Source organism: Periplaneta americana, chromosome 5, assembly GCF_040183065.1.
Source record: "Periplaneta americana isolate PAMFEO1 chromosome 5, P.americana_PAMFEO1_priV1, whole genome shotgun sequence".
Lineage (NCBI taxonomy): Eukaryota > Metazoa > Arthropoda > Insecta > Blattodea > Blattidae > Periplaneta > Periplaneta americana.
In genome coordinates, this window is record NC_091121.1 from 103,990,453 (window position 1) to 104,015,446 (window position 24,994).

Below are 24,994 nucleotides of genomic sequence, written 5' to 3' on the forward strand. Positions count from 1 at the left end.
CTCTTAATATCACGAGTTTACATGTTTAGAATACGAAATCATATATAACTCAATTTCGTAAGAAAATGGAATGCGGGGTTTCTCAATATTGTGATTCATTTGCCGCACTAGAACCAAATTAACAGGATATTAGAGTGTAGGTTCAACCTTTAATACAACGTCGCTAACATCCTGCTCAGACGTTACAAGTCAACACGAAAAAGAAAAAAAGAGGCTTTACTTTCGGAACGATGGTCGTAAGGAATTTACGTTCAATCTTCAGTACAGGCTTAGGCTCATAATTGTTAAATTCCTTATTTGCATGTTTACATCATAACCATTGTAGGTTACTGTAGAATTTGTACACGATACATTTCATTTAGTAGTAAATAGCCTAACAAATATATTGAGATTTGAGAATAATGATAGTTGTATTCAGTGCTGTCATGGTAATTTTTCTCTTGGTCGTACTCCCCACCCCTAGTTTTCTCCCTTTTTTTTAGTTGGTTATTTAACGACGCTGTATCAACTACTAGGTTATTTAGCGTCGATGGGATTGGTGATAGCAAGATGGTATTTGGCGAGATGAGGAAGAGGGTTCGCCATAGATTATCTGGCATTCACCTTACGGTTGGTGAAAACCTCGGAAAAAACCCAACCAGGTAACCAGCCCAAGCGGGGATCGAACCCGCGGCCGAGCGCAATTTCAGGCTGGAAAGCAAGAGCCTTAACCGACTGAGCCACTCCTATGGCTGTTTTCTCCCTTGAAATATATTTTACTCTCCTGTCTCAATTTCTCCGACTGTTATTTAATGATTTTTCTTAATATTAAAGAAGAAGTAAAGAAATTGTTTTGCTTTACATTTTTTTAATTGTAAAACAAACTTTATTTAAAGAATACACCATGTAGCATCACCGTAGATGCACACTACTTGTCTCGATGAATCTTGGAGTGTGTATTTGCAGTAGTTCTTGTTTTTCAACCATTATTTTATATGATTCTGGATTCCAGTGCTGCAGAGGTGGGCAATTTTTTGTTTATGAACATCAAACAAAATACATTAGGAATAGCAAGAGATGATCTAAGATCTGAACAGATCTCCGCGTATGAAACTCAGGCACCCTTATGTCGAATGGCTCCGTACAGATAAAATTTTCTTTTCCTCATACGATTAATTAAAAAAATCGTAGGTTCCCATACGATGTATGGCCCCGTATGGCCTCCATGACAGCACTGGTTGTATTACTTTTCTCAGGGCTAAGTTTAACTGAAAGATGGTCCCCCTGGTTGGAGGTAAACTCTCGTCTAAATATTTATGCTTGGAAATAGGACGAATACCTTTAATAAAATGCGAATTTAGATATTAAATCTTTTATAACCAGAAAATGTAAAAGTGTTAGAGAAGTTAGTTAAAATCCGGTTTCGGTTAAGAGTTGGTCCCAGATTTTCCTGCATGGAGGAGGATGTTATAGTCCGTTGTGCGGTGTACTATAATATGTCTATGAACGGAACGCGCGATCGTTATGGCTTAGTGCGACAGGATATATTGCTTGACACATATATATGGAAGTTACTGGTAAAGCCATAAAGCAGAAGCCCCGTGCCCATAAAACAAGTGCGCATCTGTAAGGACGGGGATACGAGCGAAATGATATCAACTTTGATTTTGTGACTGCCTCTCAGCATCTCTGAACAATACGAACATTTCTTCTTCTTCTTTTTTTTCCTCCTATCAAGACTTAGGCCTCACAGGCTTGTTTCGAGACTTAAAATCGATCGATTCATATTTTATGAGGTCATGTTATATTTCTTCGTCCTATCGATTGATAACATAATGCTTGTTGTGGAAGTCTTGTGGGTAATATTCTACGTTCATGTTCCTTTCAATAATGTATTTCCTCTACTATATGTATTTCATCTAATTGTTTACTTATGTCCTCTTTTCTTAATCTATATCTTTGATTTATTTCACACAGAGGTCGAATGAAAGTCATTATGTTGCTTCCAGCCTTTGCTTATCTTATAATATTAACGTCCACGTTTCGCTTGCAAACTTTAAAGCTGGTTTGTATACGGTGTAATAAAGTATTTTTTTAATGTCTTTTCCTATATTTATGTCAAAATTGCTTTTAATGCAGCCATTCAGTTTATTACAATTTAAAATATTTTCTTAGAAATCTCGATCCATTTCTATTGCAGAAATTTAGCAATCTACATGTTTAAAATTCAACACTTGCTCTGTATTCTTTCTGCATTCATTGTCTAGTTTGATTCTCATTTGTTGACACCTTAACATGCCAATAGGCTTTGTCTCTTTGTCTTATTACATGATATCTTCATGCCATTCTTTTCAATTATCGTATTTAACATCGTTACGATGACATGAACATCATGATGTTATAACAAATTTGGTACAAATTGTGTTTAGAGTATGCGTTTTGAGTACAAGTGGTTTTTTATTTAGGTATTTTAGAGATTCAAATAATATCGGTTAATACTGCATTATAATCTGATTTAACAGGGCTTAGTAGGACTATGAGTAGAGCTCGGAAGTTGTTGAAACATCAACTTTTTTTTCTGACACATCACAGACAGTGCAGGATGCAATACAAACTCGTTTCATTTCAACACGAACTAATATAGCCTACTTTTATTTTGCATATTTTTGCATTTTTCGGCCTTTTATTGTCTATTGGCCATTTCTTAAGAAATTTTCTGTTTTTTTGTTGCATTTTTTCCCTTTTCTGCTTATGAACGGACATTTTTTTACGGTATACTCGTAGTCTATATTCAAGACACTGCGGATTAATTACTACGCAATTTGATTTCGTCTTACAAGAATTTTTCTTTGCATCTGCCTTGACTCCTGCTCACTTGTGTTATATGCTTCTCTCTATTCAACTCAACGGAACGAATACTGCAGCCGCAGTGCCCGCAGTCAGAATATTGTATCACACAAGTGAAGTCGTAAGTAGTGCCGAAAGAAGAACGAAGCAGAGAAAGTTTTTTTTGCGACAGTTGGTGACTGAGTTTGGTGAGAATGTATTTTCCACAGATGGAATAATACTATTATTTTGTTTGTATTTTACTATTGAAATCATTGTCTTTTTTTAATTTTAATCTCATATTTTCAGAAATTTAAGGTCATTTTATAGGTCATTGCGATTTTTTAGGTCATCAACTTCCGAGCCCTAACTATTAGTAATATAGAAAAAAGAAAATAGTGAATAAGAGATGCTGAGAGTAAGAAAGGGATGGAAAATAGAAAAGAGTAAAATAAACTGGGAAAATAATGATCAAAATACTGAGGAAAAGTAGCAAGAAATGAAAGTAACAGAAGATTTATGAAATCCCTTGGAGTGTGTGAAGCGAATTTATTCTTGATTTGTAATTATTAGGTAAGGTAAGCATGGATTTAAGGCTTAATTAAATACTACCACAGGCAGGATGAGTAGATGATACGTTGACACGATGAACGAAGGAGAACTGGGAAGAGATATAATGAAAATGTACGCGATCGCGGTTCCTTGAAAAATTGTGAGGAATCTATGCGAGCTCCAAACGTGTTTGCCACTTGCCTCACTTCGCTTTTCACCATTCTGTTGGAGGAACTAAGAGAATTTTCAAGGGAAGAAGTCGAAAATGGACATAGTCTAATGAGATGAGTAATTAAATAATTACTGTAGATAATTGACTAAGACGGATCGCACGTAAAACGAGACACGAAGATCATCTTACACTTATGCTTTCATGCTACCACGACAGGCGTCAGATTCACACGGAAGACTTTCATGTCTGAACGTCACTATTTTTTTCTCCTTATAGGTCGAGCACAGACGCTTCACGTTGAAAGTTGAACAATGGCGATGACATATTCTGGCTCATACGTCATAAGACAATACAGTTACCTATGAAATTCCTGTTTGCAGCTGATTTTCCATTTAAAAGATAAACATAAGTTAAATAATGTAATATACACCAAAATGAGAAAATACACTTTTGTTTTGTGTACTTCACACAAGAGGCACTATTTCTCTCTTATATTTACAATGATTAAGATGTCTGATTCCATTTATCCAGTGTACAACTTAAGCAGATATATGAAATTAATGTTGCGCAAACTTACAGTACATGAAATTTCTACTGGTATGATATAATGCCTAAGAATAATAATTTGATGTTTACGATAGTTGATATTCAAATTGAAACATATTGCTGACTTAAAATGAGATTATAAGAATATTACTTATTTCATAAGCACTTAACTTAGCGTTAAGTTGAATTATTACAGGTGAAGTTATAAAACATTTTATCCTGTTACAGACATTCATTCTCACTTACAGAAGATCATGATCTGACCTTTAGATGTGACTGGCATCGTGTGAAAAGGATGACTGATTCAAGCGCTGTTGGTGAACTGTATGCAGTAGGTCAGCCGTGGGATAATGTGACTCACGAGCACATTGTGGCTCGCAATGATAGGTGTGCATTTCCCTTGCTTCCTACGTTCCACAACTCCCACCCTCTCACTCACTGGAGTCAAACTCCGTTCCATTTGTATTTGTTTCAGACCTGCGAGTGGCGTATCGTCTCAATGTCTCTCTCAAAACCATGTACCTCTACAAAAACGAAAGTTTCAAGTAGGATGGGAGGACGCATTTTTTTGCTGACAATATGATGAGAATATTAAATGTATGATTTGTTCACAAGTATTACGAGGAAAACGGTTGTATAACATAAAACGGTATTATAAGTCACTACATGTTACTAATGAAATATTAAAACGTTAAGTGTTGTTGTTGTTATTATTATTATTATTATTATTATTATTATTATTATTATTATTATTATTATTATCATCATCATCATTATCTCTATACGTCTATCCTTTTTCAGCAGATTTACGAATAATGCGGTTAGATCTTCAATTTAAACTCACAGATTTACAATGTGATGTTAAATGAAAGCTAGATGTAAGGACTTGACAAATGTTCAACCTTTCAAATCTTTGCCAAAAAATAAATATCCGAAGCTTCGTTCTTTCGCTTGCTCTTTTGAAGCCATGTTCGCTACAACTTACGTTTGTGAAAAATTATTTTCAACAATGAAAATAGTAACAACCAAATTTAGATCACGACTGACAGACAAATACCTTAGTGATCAACTACGACTGGCAGTAAGTGATATAATTCTTGATTTTGAAACTCTGTCGCAGAGATATTCTGAAGACAATTAATTTAGGTTGTGATAATTTGTCCTATGTTTCCTTGTTCATTTCTTTCTTCGTTACACGAAATAAACATTAGTTTGTAGCCTTGTACTGTATAACATTTTATTTAAGTGCTTGATGTAAGGAAAATGAAAATCCGTTAATAAGTCAGACAGTTGCTTGACTTCCCCTTCGGGTGTCCGCCTCCCTCCATAGGTGCTATGTACGTTGCAGGTTACACAGTGGCTCGGCGCACGATCGCATTTTCGCCACGGCTGCAGTAGGTGATTCGTGTCAGGTATCCCAAAGAGTTTGTCTCTAACGAGTACAACGAATTAATTTGTCGTTGCTATATAGAATTTTGGTGAACGGGAGAAGACTTCGTGGAAGAAGAAGATATCAGATGATAGACGACATTAAGATATATGGATCATATGCGGATACAAAGAGGAAGGCAGAAAATAGGAAATACTGGAAATTGCTGAGTTTGTAGTGAAAGACCTGCCCTTGGGCAGAACACTATGAATGAATGAATGAATGAATGAATACAGAATTTGATTGCTTCAGTAAATCTACCTCAACATCGTCGTTTTCCATCACAAATCCTGTCTTTGGTCTGCCCACCATTCGAACCGGACCTCTGGTGATGACTGTAGTCCGTGTTTAAGGTAATTGAATTTCGTACGCCAAATAACAACATCAACTAGATTCATGTAATCTGTAAAAACTGAACGCTATTATGGAAATTAGGATGTAATGTAATTTGGAATGAAATCTGAGGCCACTGCCTGTGGAGCGTGGCGAATGAGCTGTCGTATTATTATGAGATGGAAAATATCTCAACAATTTCCTCTGTTACGGGATATTAACGTCAGTTGCCCGGGTTTGAGTGAGGCAAGACAATGCCTAAATAATAATTAATCATCTTCATCGTTGCGTCAGGGATAGTCTGCCAGCGTGTTGCGGCACATCGTAGCTCCAGTTTCCTCCCTACGTAAGACCGCTATGCAAGAAAGTCTTTGTATCCTTTTCGTGTTCGATTTTCTCTATGTTTCCATTATTCTAGGCGTTTGACCTATTCTCTTGCGTAATTTATGTTATGATCAAACTTTATTTTCAATGGATCTTGTTATGAAACAAATACTGAATTCTAAAATTGTGCAAAAATTTACACCCATCAAAAATGTAGGGTATGAGTAACTTATTGATACGAAAGGACGTGTTTTTAACCAATCATGGCTTTTTATCGCTGCAATTTTATCACTTTCCTAGCATTTGTTTCTTTGTTTGCCAACAATCAGAGTCTTCACTGTCGAAAAGGCATTTTTGGTAACGACCGCTAGGTGGAAGTACAGTTGCAAGGTTTGCTTTGTTTTTCTTTCGGCACTTTTACGTCTTCACTTGTGTGATACAATATGCTAACTGCGGGCACTGCGGCTCCAGTATTTGTTCTGTTGCGTTGAATGGGGAAAAGCGTGTAACATAAGTGATCAGGAGCCAAGGCAGATGCAAAGGAAAATTATTGTAAGACAAAATCGTATTGCGTACGAGATCTGCAGTTGGTTCTCGAATATAGACTACGACTACACCGCAAAAATGTCCGTTCATAAGCAGTAACGGGAAAATATACAGCAAAAAGTAGAACATTTCCTAAAAATGACCAATAGACAATAAAAGACAGAAAAATGCTAAATGAATGTGGGCTATATTATTTAGTGCATTGCATACTGCTTTATCTGTAGTGTCTCAACTTCTGAGCCCTACTTATAAGAGAAATAGACACGGGCGATTCGAATTATCGGCCAGAGGATATGCAGAAGACAGCAAGCGAGTACGAGGTGAGTCACTTGTTTCCGCATAATTGTAGAAGTTTCGCCCTGTTATTGTCAGATTTTCGCTGTTGACCCTAGGGCAGTAGGTAGCAACTTGTTGGATGCATGTCAAAGTGTATGATAGTAATTTTGTATAAATGTAAGGTATAAATTTACAAACACAAAAATATTTTGTGCTGTTCCTGGGATTTTGGTCAATAAAAAGCATCACACAATTTGTATTAATTTTTTTCTTTAGAAAATTTAGATTTAAACTGAGAATTTATTATTTTACTTCTGCTGAAAAAAAAAAAAAAACATATTTGTGTACAACAATGAGAAACCATCAGGAAACATCCAGCATAATTCGAAACAACATACACAGGTTTTGTCAAATGAATGAAAATGGACTTAACTCGTTTAGGAAGAAAGCTCGTCAATTTCATTTTTATATTTTATGTCAAATGGTATGCAATTCATTCCCTAGAGCAGTGATTCCCAAAGTGTGGGTCGCGATCCCCTAGGGGGTCGTGTAGAGAGCTGAAGGGGGACGCGAGATGAGTTACAAAATAAAACCAAAAGCACTTTATTAATATACATTTATTTTCAATTTAGAAATATAAACATACAAACATTGAGCATAAAAATATAAAAAAAAAAATGTTTCAGTATTTATAACGTAAACAAATAAGTATTGCATTAAACTTGCCTGTTTTTTTCAGAAAGTAGCTTCTTAAATCTGGACTCTGAATTCGATACACACACAATGCTATTTTCAAGTTCAAAGAGATTTCTCGCTGTTATTTTGATGACAATCATATATGAGAAACTTACTTTATATAAATAGACCTACAAGGTTACAAATATAACAAATTTAAGAGCTCCTTTGCAAGCTCAAGATATTCTTGCATTCTTTAGATCGAATCTGGTCTACGCTGTGTGAAGAAGTCTCGTTTCAACTTTCCATCAGTAGACTATGTACAAATTTCAATGAGTTTCTTCCTCATACTTTTTTTAAATTTAAGTCAGTTGAACATAATTGACTAAAAACGAATTCAGTATCCATTTCTGTCATTTTGAGTTTCTTCCGAAAATACTAAAAGTTGTTGCTTAAAATTGTGCAAACTTAATTGCGTGCCCGCGAAAACAAATTCAGTCCTTGTACTAATATGCAGCTAAATTTTCCACGAGTTTTTAATACAATGAGATGAACCAAATTTCTGTTTGTCAAGTGATGTCAAGCAGAAATCAAGTTTCTTTACAAATATGTTGGGTAACAGATAGCGCAGACATCATTTTTGATTTGTAGGTTATTGAACTATAACCGCAGCGCCAAGCGGAGGTAATAATTTGAATAGGCTATTACAAATTATTTTTTCGTAATATTTCATGTCATGTTCTTTGGATAGAATCCCCTAGTTTTGAATAAAATTATCGTTTTTTGTTTTTTCAATTTCACAGACATATGTATGATTCGATTGGGGTTAAATACTGGTACGGTGGGGGGGGGGGGTCTCAAACAAAAGTCTCGCCCAAAAGTGGGTCTTGCCTTCAAGAAGTTTGTGAACCACTGCGCTAGAGTAAAACGAGGACCATATAAATTTGAATAATTTGCCACATATAGATAAAGATAATAATAATAATAATAATAATAATAATAATAATAATAATAATAATAATAATAATAATAATAATGTCTTGTATTCTACATGTGTAATAAATTAATTATATGTGCAACAAAGCTGTATTTATCGGCAGAAATAACGAACAAAAATGTATTTTACACAGAAATAATTAACACAAAATTGAGTTTGGAGATTATTAATATTTTGTGAACATTTCCTTATTCTTTATTAACACGTTGATTTTGTCAGGGATGCTCGAAACCAAAGTTTGACACTTTCTTTGAATATCAGCATCATTTAGCCAGATATCAGACAGTGTTTAAGTAAGTCCAGGTTTTGTTGTAAGCCTCATTACTGTTCTCCAACCAGGAGATCAACCGTGAAAGGAATGTGCTTACTATTGCCTCATCTATTGGAACGAAGTAGATAAATAATATTACCGTTATAACGTCAGTTTAAAAACCATGCGCTCTCCTGCATATGTTATTTCCTATATGAAGAGATTAAAAGACCAGGAGATTAACTGTGATCCAATTTTGTAACTAGGGTATTATCAATATGTCTGTATCAATGTTATGGTTTGTGCCGTGAGAGCTAGCCAATAGAGATAAGAGTAACCACGTGTGTGACCTTATGACATCTTATAACATCAACATTCATTCACAGCATTACTCCCCTTCGTCTCATCCGGCGGAGACTTTCTCGTGGTTGGAGCACAGTATGTTCATTTCCTTCTTCAGTATAGATCACAGATTTTCAATTTCGTTCATGTCCTGTCTTTTTGCAGGTCATGGGAGAACAGACTATTGAATATCTTCTGAAGTATATAATTAAAACACCGGTAGTATAGCTCGCGCAAGAAACGATTACCGAAAAGCAATTATGGCGTTGCTGTCTGTTTTGACGTGTATATGTAGTCACGCCGAGGGGGGAGAGGTGTGAGCCGATGGAAGTACTGTCTCTTCCAAGAAGATGAACAAATGAGGACATCGCTGTGGAAATAAAGAACGTAGAAAGAAAAAATTGGAAGCTAATTAAATTCGCAACATATGTTTACGAATGAAATAATAATATCGTGCGATACAAGATACGTATTCACATGCAATGGAACAAACTAAAGTCGTAATGTAACTATCACAAAGCAAGACTGATTCTATCGATGTCATTTCTCTTCCGACTGTACTCTTGAATATCATTCAAGTTATCTCGTGACCTTTCCTCTCGTCCGCTCTTCCTTATCGCAGTGTTTGATTCGCATTCCTTCCGTCGGTAATCCGTACTTGCGAGACCTATACCAACACAGCCAGACAAAATATACTTAAACATTGGAAAAATATACCAGAAAATGTAAACAATCATATTTACAATAGATGCTCTGTGAATTATACTGATAGTTGACGAATTATATTATGTTTATAAGAAAAACGTTTTAGTCTAATAATTTGTCCACGTCTAAAAATAAAAATTTACGTACTAATGGTCATATCTGTTTAGCATATATAGTAGGCAAACAGGGCCGCTACCAAAGAATGATTTGCAATGAACGAAAATTGCAAAGATAAAAGTAAGGGCTGCAGACTGCGAACTGATATGAGCTAAAGTTAAATGACCTGAACTAAACATAGACACAAGAAATACAAAGAATGAATGCTAGTGAAAAGTAGTGGAATGTACAGAAGCTGGTATATTTATGCTGTAAATAAGGTGGTTCAAAAGGTTGTGTTCAAACTGAAGGAGCTTATGGAGGGGTTGGGATATAACACTTTTGCAATGGCAACTCACAGTCTAAGAAGTAATCCTAGGTCAAACATGTATTTTAGGAACTACATTATGGAAAATATAGTGATTTGTTAAAAATTTGAGTAGGCTAGGATCACTTGGACTTAAGGGACAATAAGACTGAGTTTTGAAATATTTAAAATTTTAATCCGATTTATTTCATTTTCTGTTTTTTAGATGAATTAAGAATTGGGTGTGTGCAAATTTCTAGCTAAATCGAACTTATCATTTCAAAGCTAATTTTATTTTAATTATGCAAATTAGCGATATAATCAAAATATTCCATGCCCATTACATTTAAATACAGCATGTTCATATTTTTTTTCATATGGACCCTGGTTAACGAGCAATATTTTAACGTTGAGAAATTCACACTATCTAGGGTAGTTTAGGCAAATACATTTAAAATAATTTATTCATATAATTTATGTACAAAATAATAATTTAGCTCCTAATTTTCAAGATACTTAATATTTCTTAATGTTATATCTCAGATAATATACTGTATGTTTGGATATGTATGAGTATTTTCATTGAATTTGATGAAAACTGCATGCCTGTAGAACATTTTGAACATCTGAAAAATGTAGATTCGAGAAAAAGGCAAATTTGTGAAAAAAATATACAATATACATATGCAGCAGGCCTATATAAAATTCACACATAGACATCAGAGGCAAAAAAAAAAAAAAAAAAAAAATTATTATCGACTTCCCAAGTGATAAAGAAATATTTTCGTACAAAAAATCGAAAAGTGATTTTTTGACCTTTTTTCTTTTTTTTGTAAAAACACAGTTCTAGTGTGCCTTAAAAATTAATTGTCTATAAGACCGAAAGTTGTTCGAGCAGGCTAGTAGGCTACCACAACATTCAATGCAGGCAATGCATCGTCGAAGGAAACTTTGGCCCATGCTCCCAAACACCCCAGTTACCTTCCGAACCATATTAAATGCTGGAAGTACGCTAGCTGAAAGTCTTTCGGTGTCTCTTAAACGAGGCTTTTCATATGTCTGAAATGAGGCATCAACTGAGCGCAGCGGTACGGCCATTCTATCAGACTTCCTCCTCTGATCCAAAGCCCAGGATATGCTAGATTTAGAAAGTCTCTTGCAGTACGAGTAAAATGTGCTGATGCTCCTTCCCATTCCACGCAGATCTATGATGCACGATAGTTCTAACAGCTCGAGAGTTGAAAAATTTGTTGTAAAACTTTCCCACTGAAGCGCAGTGGCACGAGGTAAGGTGCAAAGCATGATTACATCCGCAATGTTGCTTCTGATATTACGGACTTGTACTGACTGAAGATTACTTTGGAGACCACAGATTTTAATTGTAAAAAATATTGTATTCTGACCCTTCTATAAGCTCTTTTAACTTGAGCAAAACGTTTAAATCACCCGGTATATACACACAAAAAAAGCTTACGCCGCTATGGCTAATGCGGTTTAGAATCAAGTGGTCCGTGGTGCTATTTCCAGCTCGGGCGGAGATATATGTAGCTACATCCATTCCACGACACTGGATCTTTGTCACTTTTCTTATACTTGTCCTGTGACGTCTGCGCGGTGGCCATGCATCATAATGACCTCACGGAGAGGAAGGTCCGCAATATGAGATAATCTAATGCTGGCCCAGATATATACACCACATTGGCTTATAAGTACAAAATGGAATTATAACAAGACAAAGAAAGAAAAAGGAAGATATAGGGAAAGACACAGAAAAATATGTTCAAGTGAACATGAAGCAGGCTGCAAATCTTCTCCGTGTAGTGAAAAAGTAGGAAGGCGAAAATAATTACTTATAATGACAAATTTTACAGTTTCTTATTACTTATACATGTTTGATATTAATGTTTTGCTGCAACTAATTTCAGACTGCAGAAGCGTGACAGTTGGAAGTGCATAAAAACAAAGCAGGAAACAATAAATCTGTAACCTAGAGCTTGGGCAGTGTCTATGACACACTACTGCATATTCAGTACGCCGATCGATCACCAGTCAGCAACCGACCCACATCCAGCTCAGGTTTCCTATGCATGATCCAGTGTTGGAGATAGAGACAAAGTAATTGCACACTCGGACATTCGTAAACATGTTTTCATTTGACAACTGATACTTTTACATAGCGTCACAATATAAAATATAATAATAATAATAATAATAATAATAATAATAATAATAATAATAATAATAATAATACTAATAATTATTATTATTAAAGCCCGAATTTATAAGAACAATCATACAGTAAAATAAGCAAGCAAATAAGCACGAAAAATGGTGAAAATAAGCACCAAAATAACCAAAAACGAATACATGGAAACAGTAAAATAAGCACGAAAAATGGCCAAAATAAGCACCAAAATAAACAAAGACTAATACACGGAAATATGATGATAAATTAAGAGTATTTGTTTCGTAGAATTCTTATCTTATTGAAGGCTGTTGCAGTATACAAGGAACGTCATCCTAAGATTTTCCTGTGTGAAACTCCTGTGTCGTCAGTGAAGAATGAATTTGTACAGTGAAAATGTTCTGCGTCGCATGACGTCACAGGCACATGTGAAAAACACCACAGTTCATCGGTGAATTCCTCTTCAATACCTGTTTCTTCACCAGAAAGCTTTTTAGAAATTTGACACAGTGTTTTGTAACCGGAATTTTTCTGTAGTACCTGACTGAGTTTGTCGAACGCAATTTTTGCAACCCCATGTGTTTCTGAAGGTAATGTTACCAACATTTCGTCTATCAGAGAAAGTGAATGTTCCAAGGAATTATTTCGAGCTTCCAACTGCTTTAAAATTTCAGGTATTTTGGAGAAACGGTTATGGATGTACTGAATCTTTTCTTGATGCCGTTTTTAGCCAAACATTCCTGGGATGTGGCAATGCTGACTGCATCTTCTGCATTTAGGGAATTCAAAACATTTTTCACTTCACTGAAATGTTCCGCGTAGTATGACATAGCCTGTAACCATGTACCCCACCGAGTTAGACTGGCTGAGGAGGTAAAGACAAATTTGGAAGGAGGTCACGAAATTTTTTAATTCTAATCGGTGACTTTATAAACACTTTCTTCACGCAGAAAACAGAAGATTCACGTCTTTATACTGCCTAGTTGCAGAAGCTTGGCGGGGAATCCCAAGGTTCTCTCCTCATTAGAACTACGCAGTATTATTTCACAACATCCTGGGTCATACTCTAGCATTGCTTTCTTACACATTCGACTGAAGTTAATTTTTTATTAGCTAATAAAAAAGGGAATCAGTGATAAATGACGGCTAGGAGTGAAATATGCACTTTTAAAATTACAGTTTTGGGTAAATTATGCTGTTTTAATTAAAAATAGCAAAATAAGTAAGCAAAAACCTTTTCCTGCGAAATAATCATTTATAAGCACCAACAAACATAGTTAAAACTGCTTGTCTAAGTATGTCTTACGAAGTATAACCTTTCTGCTTACCTTTAAAAGTGTGGAAAAGAATATGCATTTTGCTTAGAAATCCGGGCTTTAATAATAATAATAATAATAATAATAATAATAATACTAATAATAATAATACTATATAGTATGGGAGCAATTTTCAGGAATTAAAATTGGGGGGCAAAGGCTAATTCGGATTTCCCAGTCTCTGATCGGGTCAAAACCCTGATATAACTGATATTTAACGCTTGTGATGAATTTCGTTGAAGTTCTGAGGGCCCTAATTAGTCAAATCCACTCTCCTCTCCTGCACGCTGGGGCCCCCTGGGATCTTTTTAAGATTCGAAAGAGAGAGTGGTGTGCGAAAAGCAACGGGAAGCTACCGCATTTATCTTTCCCAAAGAAAAACTGCAAACATGACATAGTGAGTCTTTTCACGGTAAAAGATTCCGGACGTAAACTATCCCCCCATTCGGATGTCCGGGAGGGGGATGCTGGGGAAGGACACATTATGAAGATATATGGATCATATGAGGAAACGATAAGGAAGGCAGAAAATAGTAAAGATTGGAGAAAGCTGAAAGACCTGCCCTTGGGCAGACCACTAAATGAATGAATGAAACTTCATTTTTAATTTTTTATCTTCTTGAAATTGTGGACGTTCGATGCCAAAAATCCATTTCTGTTGCCAATAACAGCTCTATTTGTTTTCTTTAATGGCCAAATTTATGCTCCGTAAAGGATAATAGTTTTAACAATTGTGTTACAGTTTTTTTGTTTTGTAATGTTGTTATATTCTTATCCCACTACACTTCATTTAAAGTTGAAATAGAACATTTATCTTGATTATTCCTATGTTTAGTCTCTTCAACATAATAACTTCAATTTTTATTTATTTTTACTCGTAAGTATTTAATCTCGTCATAACCTCTTATAATTATTTGTCCTTCAATTTCTAAATTTTGTATTTTTTGTGTTTCCAACTAATAAATATTGTGATTTATTAGAATTTATCGTTACTCACCACATATTATATTCTTCAATTAATTTCCTGACCATACACTGCATATCTTCCTGAGCCTGAGCTATAATTATTTGTTCATTAGCGAAATGAAGAGTGTACATAAATTTATAATAATAATAATAATAATAATAATAATAATAATAACAATAATAATAACAATACCGAAGAAAAATAATGCCAAGAAATGTAAGGAGTTCAGGACTATCAGTCTAATATCACACTCGACGAAGATACTCTTGCGAATACTGAATCGACGTTTATATTCTAAGATGGAAGAAGTGTTGGAAGAAAAGCAGTTTGGCTTCAGGAAGGGAAAAGGTACGAGAGATGCAATTGGACATTGGACTGCTGCGGACAATCGGCGAAAGATACCTAGAGAAGAATAAAGAAGTGTTTGTAGTGTTTGTGGCCCTAGAAAAGGATTTTGACAGAGTGGATTGGAATAAACTGATGGGGATCCCAAAGAAAATTGGTGTGGATTGGAAAGAGAGAAGAGTGATCAGTAATCTTTATATGAAACAACGAGTCAAAGTCAGGATAGGAGAAGAAATGTCAGAAGGAAGTGAAATTGGGAGAGGAGTAAGTCAATTATGTCCTTTATCACCTATCCTGTTCAACATCTACTTGGAGGATTTAGTAAAGAACTGTTTTCAGAGTGAAAGTAGGAGGAAGAAGAATAAACTGCATAAGATTCGCTGATGATATGGTGTTGTTAGTAAAAGAGGAAATTATATTTAAGGATATGCTACTGGAGCTAAATGACAGCTGTGAGCAGTATGGAATGAAGGTAAATGCAAATAAGACCAAGACTATGGTCATAGGAAGAAAAATAAAGAAGGTAAACTTGAGAATTCTAAATGAGGCAGTAGAGCATCTGGACAGCTTCAAATACTTGGGATGCAGTAAAAGCAGTAACATGAGCTGCTGCCAGGAAGTCAAAAGGAGGATAGCAAAGGCCAAGGAAGCTTTTAACAGAAAAAGGAGCATCTTCTGCGGACCTCTGGAGAAAGAACTAAGGAAGAGACTAGTTAAGTGCTTTGTATGGAGTGTGGCATTGTATAGGGCAGAAACGTGGATATTACGACGAAGCGAATAGAAGAATTTGAAATGTGGATATGGAGAAGAATGGAACGTGTGAAGTGGACAGACAGAATAAGAAATGAAGCTGTGTTGGAAAGAGTGAGTGAAGAAAGAATGATGCTGAAACTGAACAGGAAGAGGAATTGATTGGGTCACTGGCTGAGAAGAAACTGCCTACTGAAGGATGCCCTGGAAAGGATGGTGAACAGGAGAGGAGTTCGGGGTAGAAGAAGATATCAGATGATAGACGACATTAAGATAATATATGGATCGTATGAGAAAACAAAGAGGAATGCAGAAAATAGGAAAGACTGGAGAAAGCTGGGTTTGCAGACCTACCCTTGGGCAGAACACTAAATGAATAATAATAATAATAATAATAATAATAATAATAATAATAATAATAATAATAATAATAATAATAATAATAATAATAATAATATACCGGTACCAGTAACTTAAAGTAAGTACAGCACAAGTAAATAAAGAGCGAGGAAGAAACAGAGCAGGCTTTTTCCAACTCGGAAGAAACTTCAAACATTCCTATTAAGAACAATCGAACTGTACAAATGCAGCCGAATGGGATACAGACATGCTAGCGACTTCCTGACCAAAAGCCAGGCTTTCTGGGATTTCGAGCTCATACAATTCAAAGCATGCCATGTCCTTTGTTCTTTACTGAGGTGCAATGTTCATCAACGAGCGCACTGTATCGACTACTCCTGTTTTCGCATGACAAAATAGCATTCCATGACACACAGGTTCAGTTTACGTACTGCAGAGCACAACTCTCTGAGAGCGTATGTATGTTATTTAGGCCTTAGGCTTTAAAACTTTCCTTTAACAATACGCAGATCATTACAATATTCAAGGAAATACGGTGGTTGCACGACCACAGGTTAATATAGGGTGAACCGCAAGTAATGTCTTTAATTCTGGTGGATGATTTCTTTAATAAAGAGTAACAAAAATTCTAATACCACTTTGCTATATTTTGAATAGTTTTCCAGGAAAATGTGCATTTTAAATTACATAATTTATGAGATCGTTCAAAGCTATAATCATCAGGGAGTACACATTAGGTAGTCTTGCTCTGAACAACCCCTTCACCTGGCTTGTTTTGAATAGGGAAGTGAGAGGTCATTGCCAATATGTGTGTATGTGTGTATATATATATATATATATATATATATATATATATATATATATACACAGGGTGTTTAAAAATACGGGGCATAATTTCAGGTATGTATTTCCCACATGTAGACAATCAAAATAGTTCATTGCAACATGTGTCCGGAAATGCTTTACAACATTGAAATTCACCGGAACGTTTTTCTTTCTGCAGAGGAGACATTAAGAGGGCACTCTGACAGTTCATTCCAAGGCGTTAGACTGTAGGCGTTAGACTGTATAGGCGTTAGACTGTGCGACATGTATTCAAATAAAGAGCTGGCAGAGATACACTTCATGTACGGTAAGGCGGACGGCAATGCTGCGCTGGCTCGTCGTTTGTACCAGGAGACGTACCCACAGCGACAATGTCCAGATCGGAAGACATTTGTACGTCTCCATTACCGTCTGTGCGAGTATGGAAAATTTAACTCTCCTGGATTGGGAAGGGGACGACCAAGATCTACAACTCCAGAAGTACAGGAGGAGATTCTGGAGGCTGTGAACATGACTCCTTCTATCAGCACACGAAGGGTAGCGTTGCAAGTCAATGTTCGTCATACGACTGTCTGGAGACTGTTGAAAGAGTATCAATTGTATCCTTATCTTTGCAACGTGTACAGGCCCTGTCACCAGCAGACTACCCTGTACGAGTTAGGTTCTGTCAGTGGTTCTTGCAGCAGTGTGATGTAAATCCGAACTTTCCTGCCTTAGTATTATTTATAGATGAAGCACAGTTCACACGAGATGGCATAACAAATTTCCACAATCAGCATGTATGGGCGTACGAAAACCCACGTGCAACTGTTCCATCTCATCACCAGGTGCGGTTCTCCCTCAACATGTGGGCCGGTATAATTGGTGATCGATTTGTTGGACCCCATGTACTTGTAAACAGACTTACGGGGCAGGCGTACACAAACTTCCTGGAAAACACCATACCTCATGTTTTAGAAGACTCTCCACTGATCAATCGTCAACACATTCACTTCTTGCATGATGGCGCTCCTGCACACTTCAGTCGTACGGCTCGCCGGTACTTGGATCGAAGGTTTCCTGATCGATGGATAGGTAGAGGTGGCCCAATTGCTTGGCCTCCACGCTCACCTGATCTGAACCCTCTCGATTTCTACTTGTGGGGTCATTTAAAATCATTGGTTTATTCGTCTCCGGTGCCTGATTTGGAATCCCTTAGAAATCGAATTGTGTCATGTTCTGAGGACATACGCAATACTCCTGGAGTTTGGAATCGTGTTCGCAGGTCAATGAGACATCGATGTGAGGTCTGTATTCAAGCAGGAGGTGGACATTTTGAACATCTTCTGTAATGACAACGACCTGCGGAAATAAAAACGTTCCGGTGAATTTAAATGTTGTGAAGGGCATAACTCGGAAATGAAGCATTTCCGGAAACATGTTGGAATGAACTACGAGTATTTTGATTGTCTACTTGTGGGAAATACATACCTGAAATTATGCCCCGTATTTTTAAACATCCTGTATATATATTTAAACTCGTATGAAAAAACACGGACGATAAGTTATACCGTTTAATTTTTGTGTTTAAACTGTGTTAGAGAACGGAGAATGAACACTGCTTGTTTCAAGTTAACAAAATCTTGTACAATTTAAAATAAACTCTAAGCCTATTTTTAATTAAATGTTCAGAGAACACAGACAATAAGACACGCTTATTTCAAATTGATTTGAAAAGATTAAGAAACATTTCTACACTCCCACTTCATCTGAATATTCTAGAGTTCGTAAACAATAAATACGGTTATTTCACATAAAATACAACTTTAAAACATTTAGAACTCTAAAGGTAAAGATAAAAATACGATATGGTTATTTTACGTTAAAAGAACAAAATTAAAAATATTATTTTAAACCCTTCGACTTAATTTTAATTAAATTTTCGGTGAACACTGGCAATAAAAAGGGCTTATTTCACGTTATACAAATTTAATCAATGATTCAGAAAATTTCCTATCATTTTCTTCAGGTAATTAAAAATAGTTCCCTTCAACTTTCATTTTTAAAGCACTAACCGGTAAACTTAAATACAAGAAATCAAATTTCCCGAGCCCTCTTTAAAAGTAATTGCATGTGTTATGTTTACATTTCTAGTTGTTTCACCTATATCTCGCATACGTTAGCTGTAACCTTTACAGCATTGCAGAGTGTGTAACGTTTTAAAATTTCTTTGTACAACAAAAACTGAAATTATAAGAAATAGGCTAACTCAATTTCACTAGACATTTTGTTCAGTAGACTGATATGAACTATGCAATAATTGGCATTATGTATAATTTATATCCTGTACTGTATTGTATTGTATTTATTTAAATTCCATGGTATCCATACATCGCTTTACAGCTAGAATATGGAACGTGTCAAACAATCTTAATAGTATTACAAAGTCTTAATTATTATTACAGTCAAGTTGTAATATATACAGAAGAGTTTTACAATGTGCTAGTATAACGTAAGGGTTAGTATCAATATTTAATAGAAGACAGACATATTCATACAGTGTTGTTGAATGTAATAAATTCACCTATAGAATAGAAGGCGTGAGAAATTAAGTAATTTTACCGTAAATAATCTTATATTTTGAGTTTATTTTTTTATATCCATAGGGAGGCTATTAAAAATTTTTACTGCCATTCCTTTTTGATAGCATGATAGATTTGCCGATGGAGTATGAAAGTAATTTTTTGACGATTATTTATGGTATCAACTGTTGAATTAGTTACAAAGTTTTCACGATTACTTACGAGAAAAATTATTAATGAAAACATATATTGACAAGCCATGGACATTATTTGTAGTTTTTTTATGCAAATGGTCTTACACGATTTCCTAGATTTGGCACTTACTATTATTCTAATTACTTTTTTTGTAATAGGAACATAGTCTACTGTTACTATGTGTAGAACTTCCCCAGAATATTATTTCAAAACTCATTACTGAGTAGAAGTATGCAAAGTATATCGTTTTTAAGGTATTGGTATTTAATACCTCCTGCATAGATCTAATAGCAAAACCTACTTAATTTAGTTTGGGGGTAATTTCTTTAATATGATTTTTCCAATTTAACATATTATCGATTTGTATGTCACGAAATTTGGTTGTTGTTGTTTCTATTTGGGACCTGTTGTTAATTATTGGGCTTGAAATTTGCGAGATTGAATTGGGCAGGATTTAAATTGAATTATGTTAGTTTGGTTACAATTTAGTACTAATTTATTGGCTGAGAACTAATCACATATTTTGAGGAGAATTGCCTCTGTTTAAGATTGGAATACGTTGGCGCTATTGGCTATAAATACTATAGTTGTATCATCTGCAAATAATATGCGATGACCTACATCTTTTATTAGGGGGGCAAAATCGTTTACAAACATTAAATAAAGCAAGGGACCTAAAATTTACCCTTGGGGAATTCCATTACATATACTGTATGTACTGGAACTGTTTAAACCCATACCACAGAAGTTCATATGTAATTATGTTTGTTAGATGGTTAAGATGAACTACACATGAAACCTCGACATCTATATGTAACAAATAAATAATACAAAAACAATACAAATGGATTTTCCTTTATGAGAGTTATTACTAATTTTATGATGTTCTAATCTGCATGCAAACGAATTAATTGACTTTGTTTTCATGTACGAATTTAGAGAATCTCTTCTTTTAGAATACCGGAACTGAAATTAGGATCACCAGATACTAGGAATAAAAAAGTTATATCTGAAAGGAAAAGAAACTTTAAACCGTTTTTAATATGTAGGCTATATGATATAAAATCGTCAGGGACTATGTATGTTGACACAGCCGCAATGTTTATAAGTGAAATACGTCTGAGGGATTCGCTGAGGTGGATTGAGATTACAGTTTGTTTTTGACGAGATTTAAATGGCATTGACAAGCTTTACACTGGCTGAGATGGGGCTGTGGCATCCGAAGTAAGAAGTGAAAGGCAGTCAGTCTGCGTTGAGATTTCTGATAAATATGAACCAGATAGATTAGAGAACTAGTGTGAAAAGAACTTAGATTGAACTGATCGTAAGAAACTGAACTAGGGACGAATCTTCTATTAAATGTTTGTGGCTGCTATATTACTTATGGAATCCATGGTGATTTTACCATCTGTGTATGTGTATATATATATATATATACATATATATATTTGTTGTGTTTGGAGTTTTAGAATTTAATTTACCAATTATTTCTAATGCCATGAAAATTGCATATTGCTGTGCCTGATTATTTGAGCAACTTAAATTCAGTTTTTATTTATTTTTATGTTAACTTCACTGTTGATCAATGTCACTACACCAGATCCTACTGCTTATTCATCAACTATATTTGAGTAGGCGTGGTGAACATTATGGTTGAGAAAGCGTAGTTTGCAATGTTACAAAATTTACAATCTTCCAGCCTTCACCTAATAAAACACCTGAAGAAGGCAAGTACTATTCTATTGAACCGCTCCCAGTGCGTATTACACCTGCAAGATATCGTTACGCCGGTTATCAAAAGACGCTACTCTCAAATTTGTTATGGTTTCTGTGATTGGACATAATATGCTTTACTTCCCACATCACGGCTGGATCCAGCAATATGTGATATCAAACGCGTATGAGAGCATGCCTTAAATCCCTAATTACGCACGCGCGCGCGCACACACGCACACACACACACCGGAGGATTATTCCCATTTTACCACATGGCAACATAAATAGAGAACAACCACCAGAGCGTCCACTGTCGAAAATACATTTTTTGGTAACGACTGCTAGATGGAAGTACAGTTGAAAACTGTTACTCTAATTTCATAAGGGTTATAACGCTGTCTTGAAAGTTCATTAGGCTGATCAATTGTTATAATTGTGATTAAATGTATACGACGTAGCAATACCAAATACCTTAATATAACAATACCGGACAGCTAGCAGTTCTGCTGCTCCTAGGCGACAGGGTGTGCTGAAACCCGCGAAGCAAGCTGTAATCTACTACAGTGCAGATTGTTGCTGGGCTAGTAAATACTTGTATTAATTAGTGCTCTATTAAAATGTCAGGGTGTATATGTGCTGTTTATAACTGCTACAATTACAGCATTACAAACTGCTCCAAATCGTACTGTCGATTTCCGAGGGATCATAAAACGTGAGTCAACAAAATTCTGTAGTATGCCTTCGTCTCTGTGTTAATAGAACAATAAAAGTTTTTATTTAGGCCTAATAAATAAATAGAAGTGAAAATGTATTGGAAATTTAAAGATTTTATCAAATTAATTTTTATCGTTGTCCACATGTCTTTACTAATTATTACAAGCAACAGATTACTACCAATTTTATCTTTGCAGCTGCTAGCAATGGGTATATGAAGTGTTATTGTATATTCATTCTTAATGTCAGAATTAATTTTGTATCACTAAAGCAAAGAAAGAAGATGTAACTTACCGATAATAATTAATTACGGAAAATAATACGAAGTATGAAATATTTCTCATAATATGCAGCTTTAATATAAAATAATATTGTTACATTAAATACTATTCAATATTTCTTAAGTGTCTCATACATTACTCCACATTATTGCCTCACGTTGTAAACAGTAGTCCAATTCCCGCTAAGTTAATATTTGTATTTGTGGTCGTAATACTACACCTCTCCACTAGATGTCAGCTCCGTGACATTTCGCACTCACGTCAATGCTGCTAATATACAGCTGTCCGGTATTATTATATAGTCCGGGTCAGCTTACTTCTTGCCCTAAGGGTGAAACCTAACCATTTTCCCCCCATTACTACATATGCTAGTGGATTGTGGTGATTTTCTAGTTTGCAGGTTGAATTTTATTTTGACAATTTCGTTTCGAATTTCGATACAGACAAATACTACAAGTGGTAGTGATTTTGTAACTGGTATGTTGGCAGCTGAGACAAATATCGACAATATTTGTCGCAGTGAAGTTCCATGAAATTAAAATTGTACTAGATTTCTGAGCCAGTTACTGGAAACTAGTGAAATTTGAACATACTAATAATTAATTAACATCAATATTAATATTAATACATAATAGTTATTTTATGTTCCATTGTGGTTACAATTCAAGACTATAGTCAGGTAAGTTTTCGGAGTTAGTACTAATAATTTCATGTGGTCAAACAAAATACATTTTTAGGTTATGTCTCGTGAGTTAATTGTTTAGTCAAACCAATGAATTTCGTATTGCCAGACAAAATACTTGACATGTTGATCCCTTTCCCATATATTTTGCCTAAGAAAATATGTTACAAATTATTTAATTATTTAGAATAACCTTCCAACATAAAATATGGTAAGTGAATAAGTCATTTATTATGTAGGATCGTGTGATATCTGGTAACAGTTGGCAACACTGACAAGACGGCAATATTTGCTGTTTATGAACTGTTTTATGTGACCCTCACTATAGTAAAGTATTTGGCAATACTACTTTTAGTACATATAGCCCTAGACTAATCTCTTGTGTAGTTTAAACAAAACTATTCTAATTCAGTTGGTTCACGTCGGTAAATTAGATGTTAGGATTACGGCCTGATATTGTTAAAAGTGTATCACCTGTAGGAAGGCTGTAAGCTTGCAGGCAACGTGACTGAGCATCCACACGTTGTGGTAGGTGTTGGACGCGGCGGCTAGGGGGCCGCTGAGGGCGCAAACCAGGAGATCAGACACGCACACACTGAGCATGAGGTTGTTCCGCATGCGGGCAGTCTGCTGGGTGCACATGACCACGGCCACCATGGAGTTCCCTATGACGCCGGCCACCAGGATGATGCCGTACATGGACACCAGCGCCAGCAGCTCCACGCCCAACAGCGGCCCGGCTTCCGCCGCCGTCACGTTCACCGGCGTCATTACGTCACACCATGGCGTCGATAGTCTTATTACTGAAACAGGCAGAATACCTGATCTAGATGTGGTGATCTAGGACTTTTCTTGATTGCAGTCTTACGATAAACTTGAATTACACTTCTGATGGAAGGCATCTGTAAGATGTAATATGTTACTTTCGATAATAATATTATACGCTTCAATTTGTCTTGAAAGAAACTATCAGAAACAATCAACAAAAGCACCAATTTGAATATATTCTTTCTATTTCTGTGCATTAAATATTCTCTTCTTCACCTTATCTTGAACAATGTTTCTGGAATATAAAATCTTGTATTGTATTCCAAATTTATTCGCTTATATTTCAAAACTTACGATAGCACTTCAGAATTATCTGTATTGATATTCAATGGGTTTATTAAAATTTTGATGAAATGCATTTCAATCTGAAAGTGGTGTAAAATACAAGGGTAAAGTTTATATACGATATACCACTAGGTGGAATATGTATGTGAACTATGGTAGAGGACATGACGAGTCATAATTTCTCGTCGCACCTCAGCATTTGCCTATATACTAGACCGAATTTGCTTCGTAAGGTTCACGTTTTCAAACGGAATTTGCGAATTTATCATTAATAAATTTGATGAAGGTTCTGTAGTAATTCACAATTCAACTTAACTTTATTGTTGTTATAAAGTTATAGCACAGTCTAATATATACAGTCACGAAGCTCAATACGTAGTAAATATGCATCCATAGATAGTTGCTAACCACTAGGATCTCTAATATCGCCTCATTACAGACAATGCGAAATAGTACCAGCACAGTCTATTGTTCCTAGCACTCTCACAACTCAAACTTCGTGATTGTATATACTAGACTGTGGTTATAGTTCAATTTAGTCTAAGCTAGACATGCACGTGAGGAGGCGAGACCTGAAACCTGGCTTGTAAGCTGTGTGGGAAGGGAAAGAATGAGCTATCAGGAAGAGA

General features: G+C 35.5%; 1 protein-coding gene across 1 annotated transcript in view; it reads right to left on the reverse strand.

The window, feature by feature from the left end:
* Nucleotides 1–24,994, reverse strand: part of LOC138700056 (alpha-2Da adrenergic receptor) — a 687,508-nt gene that overhangs the window by 100,993 nt on the left and 561,521 nt on the right. Inside the window, exon 4 of the mRNA XM_069826359.1 lies at nucleotides 23,727–24,055. Within this exon, the coding sequence (XP_069682460.1) occupies nucleotides 23,727–24,023 (297 nt within the window). The 5' untranslated portion in view covers nucleotides 24,024–24,055. The remainder of the gene's footprint in view (nucleotides 1–23,726; nucleotides 24,056–24,994) is intronic.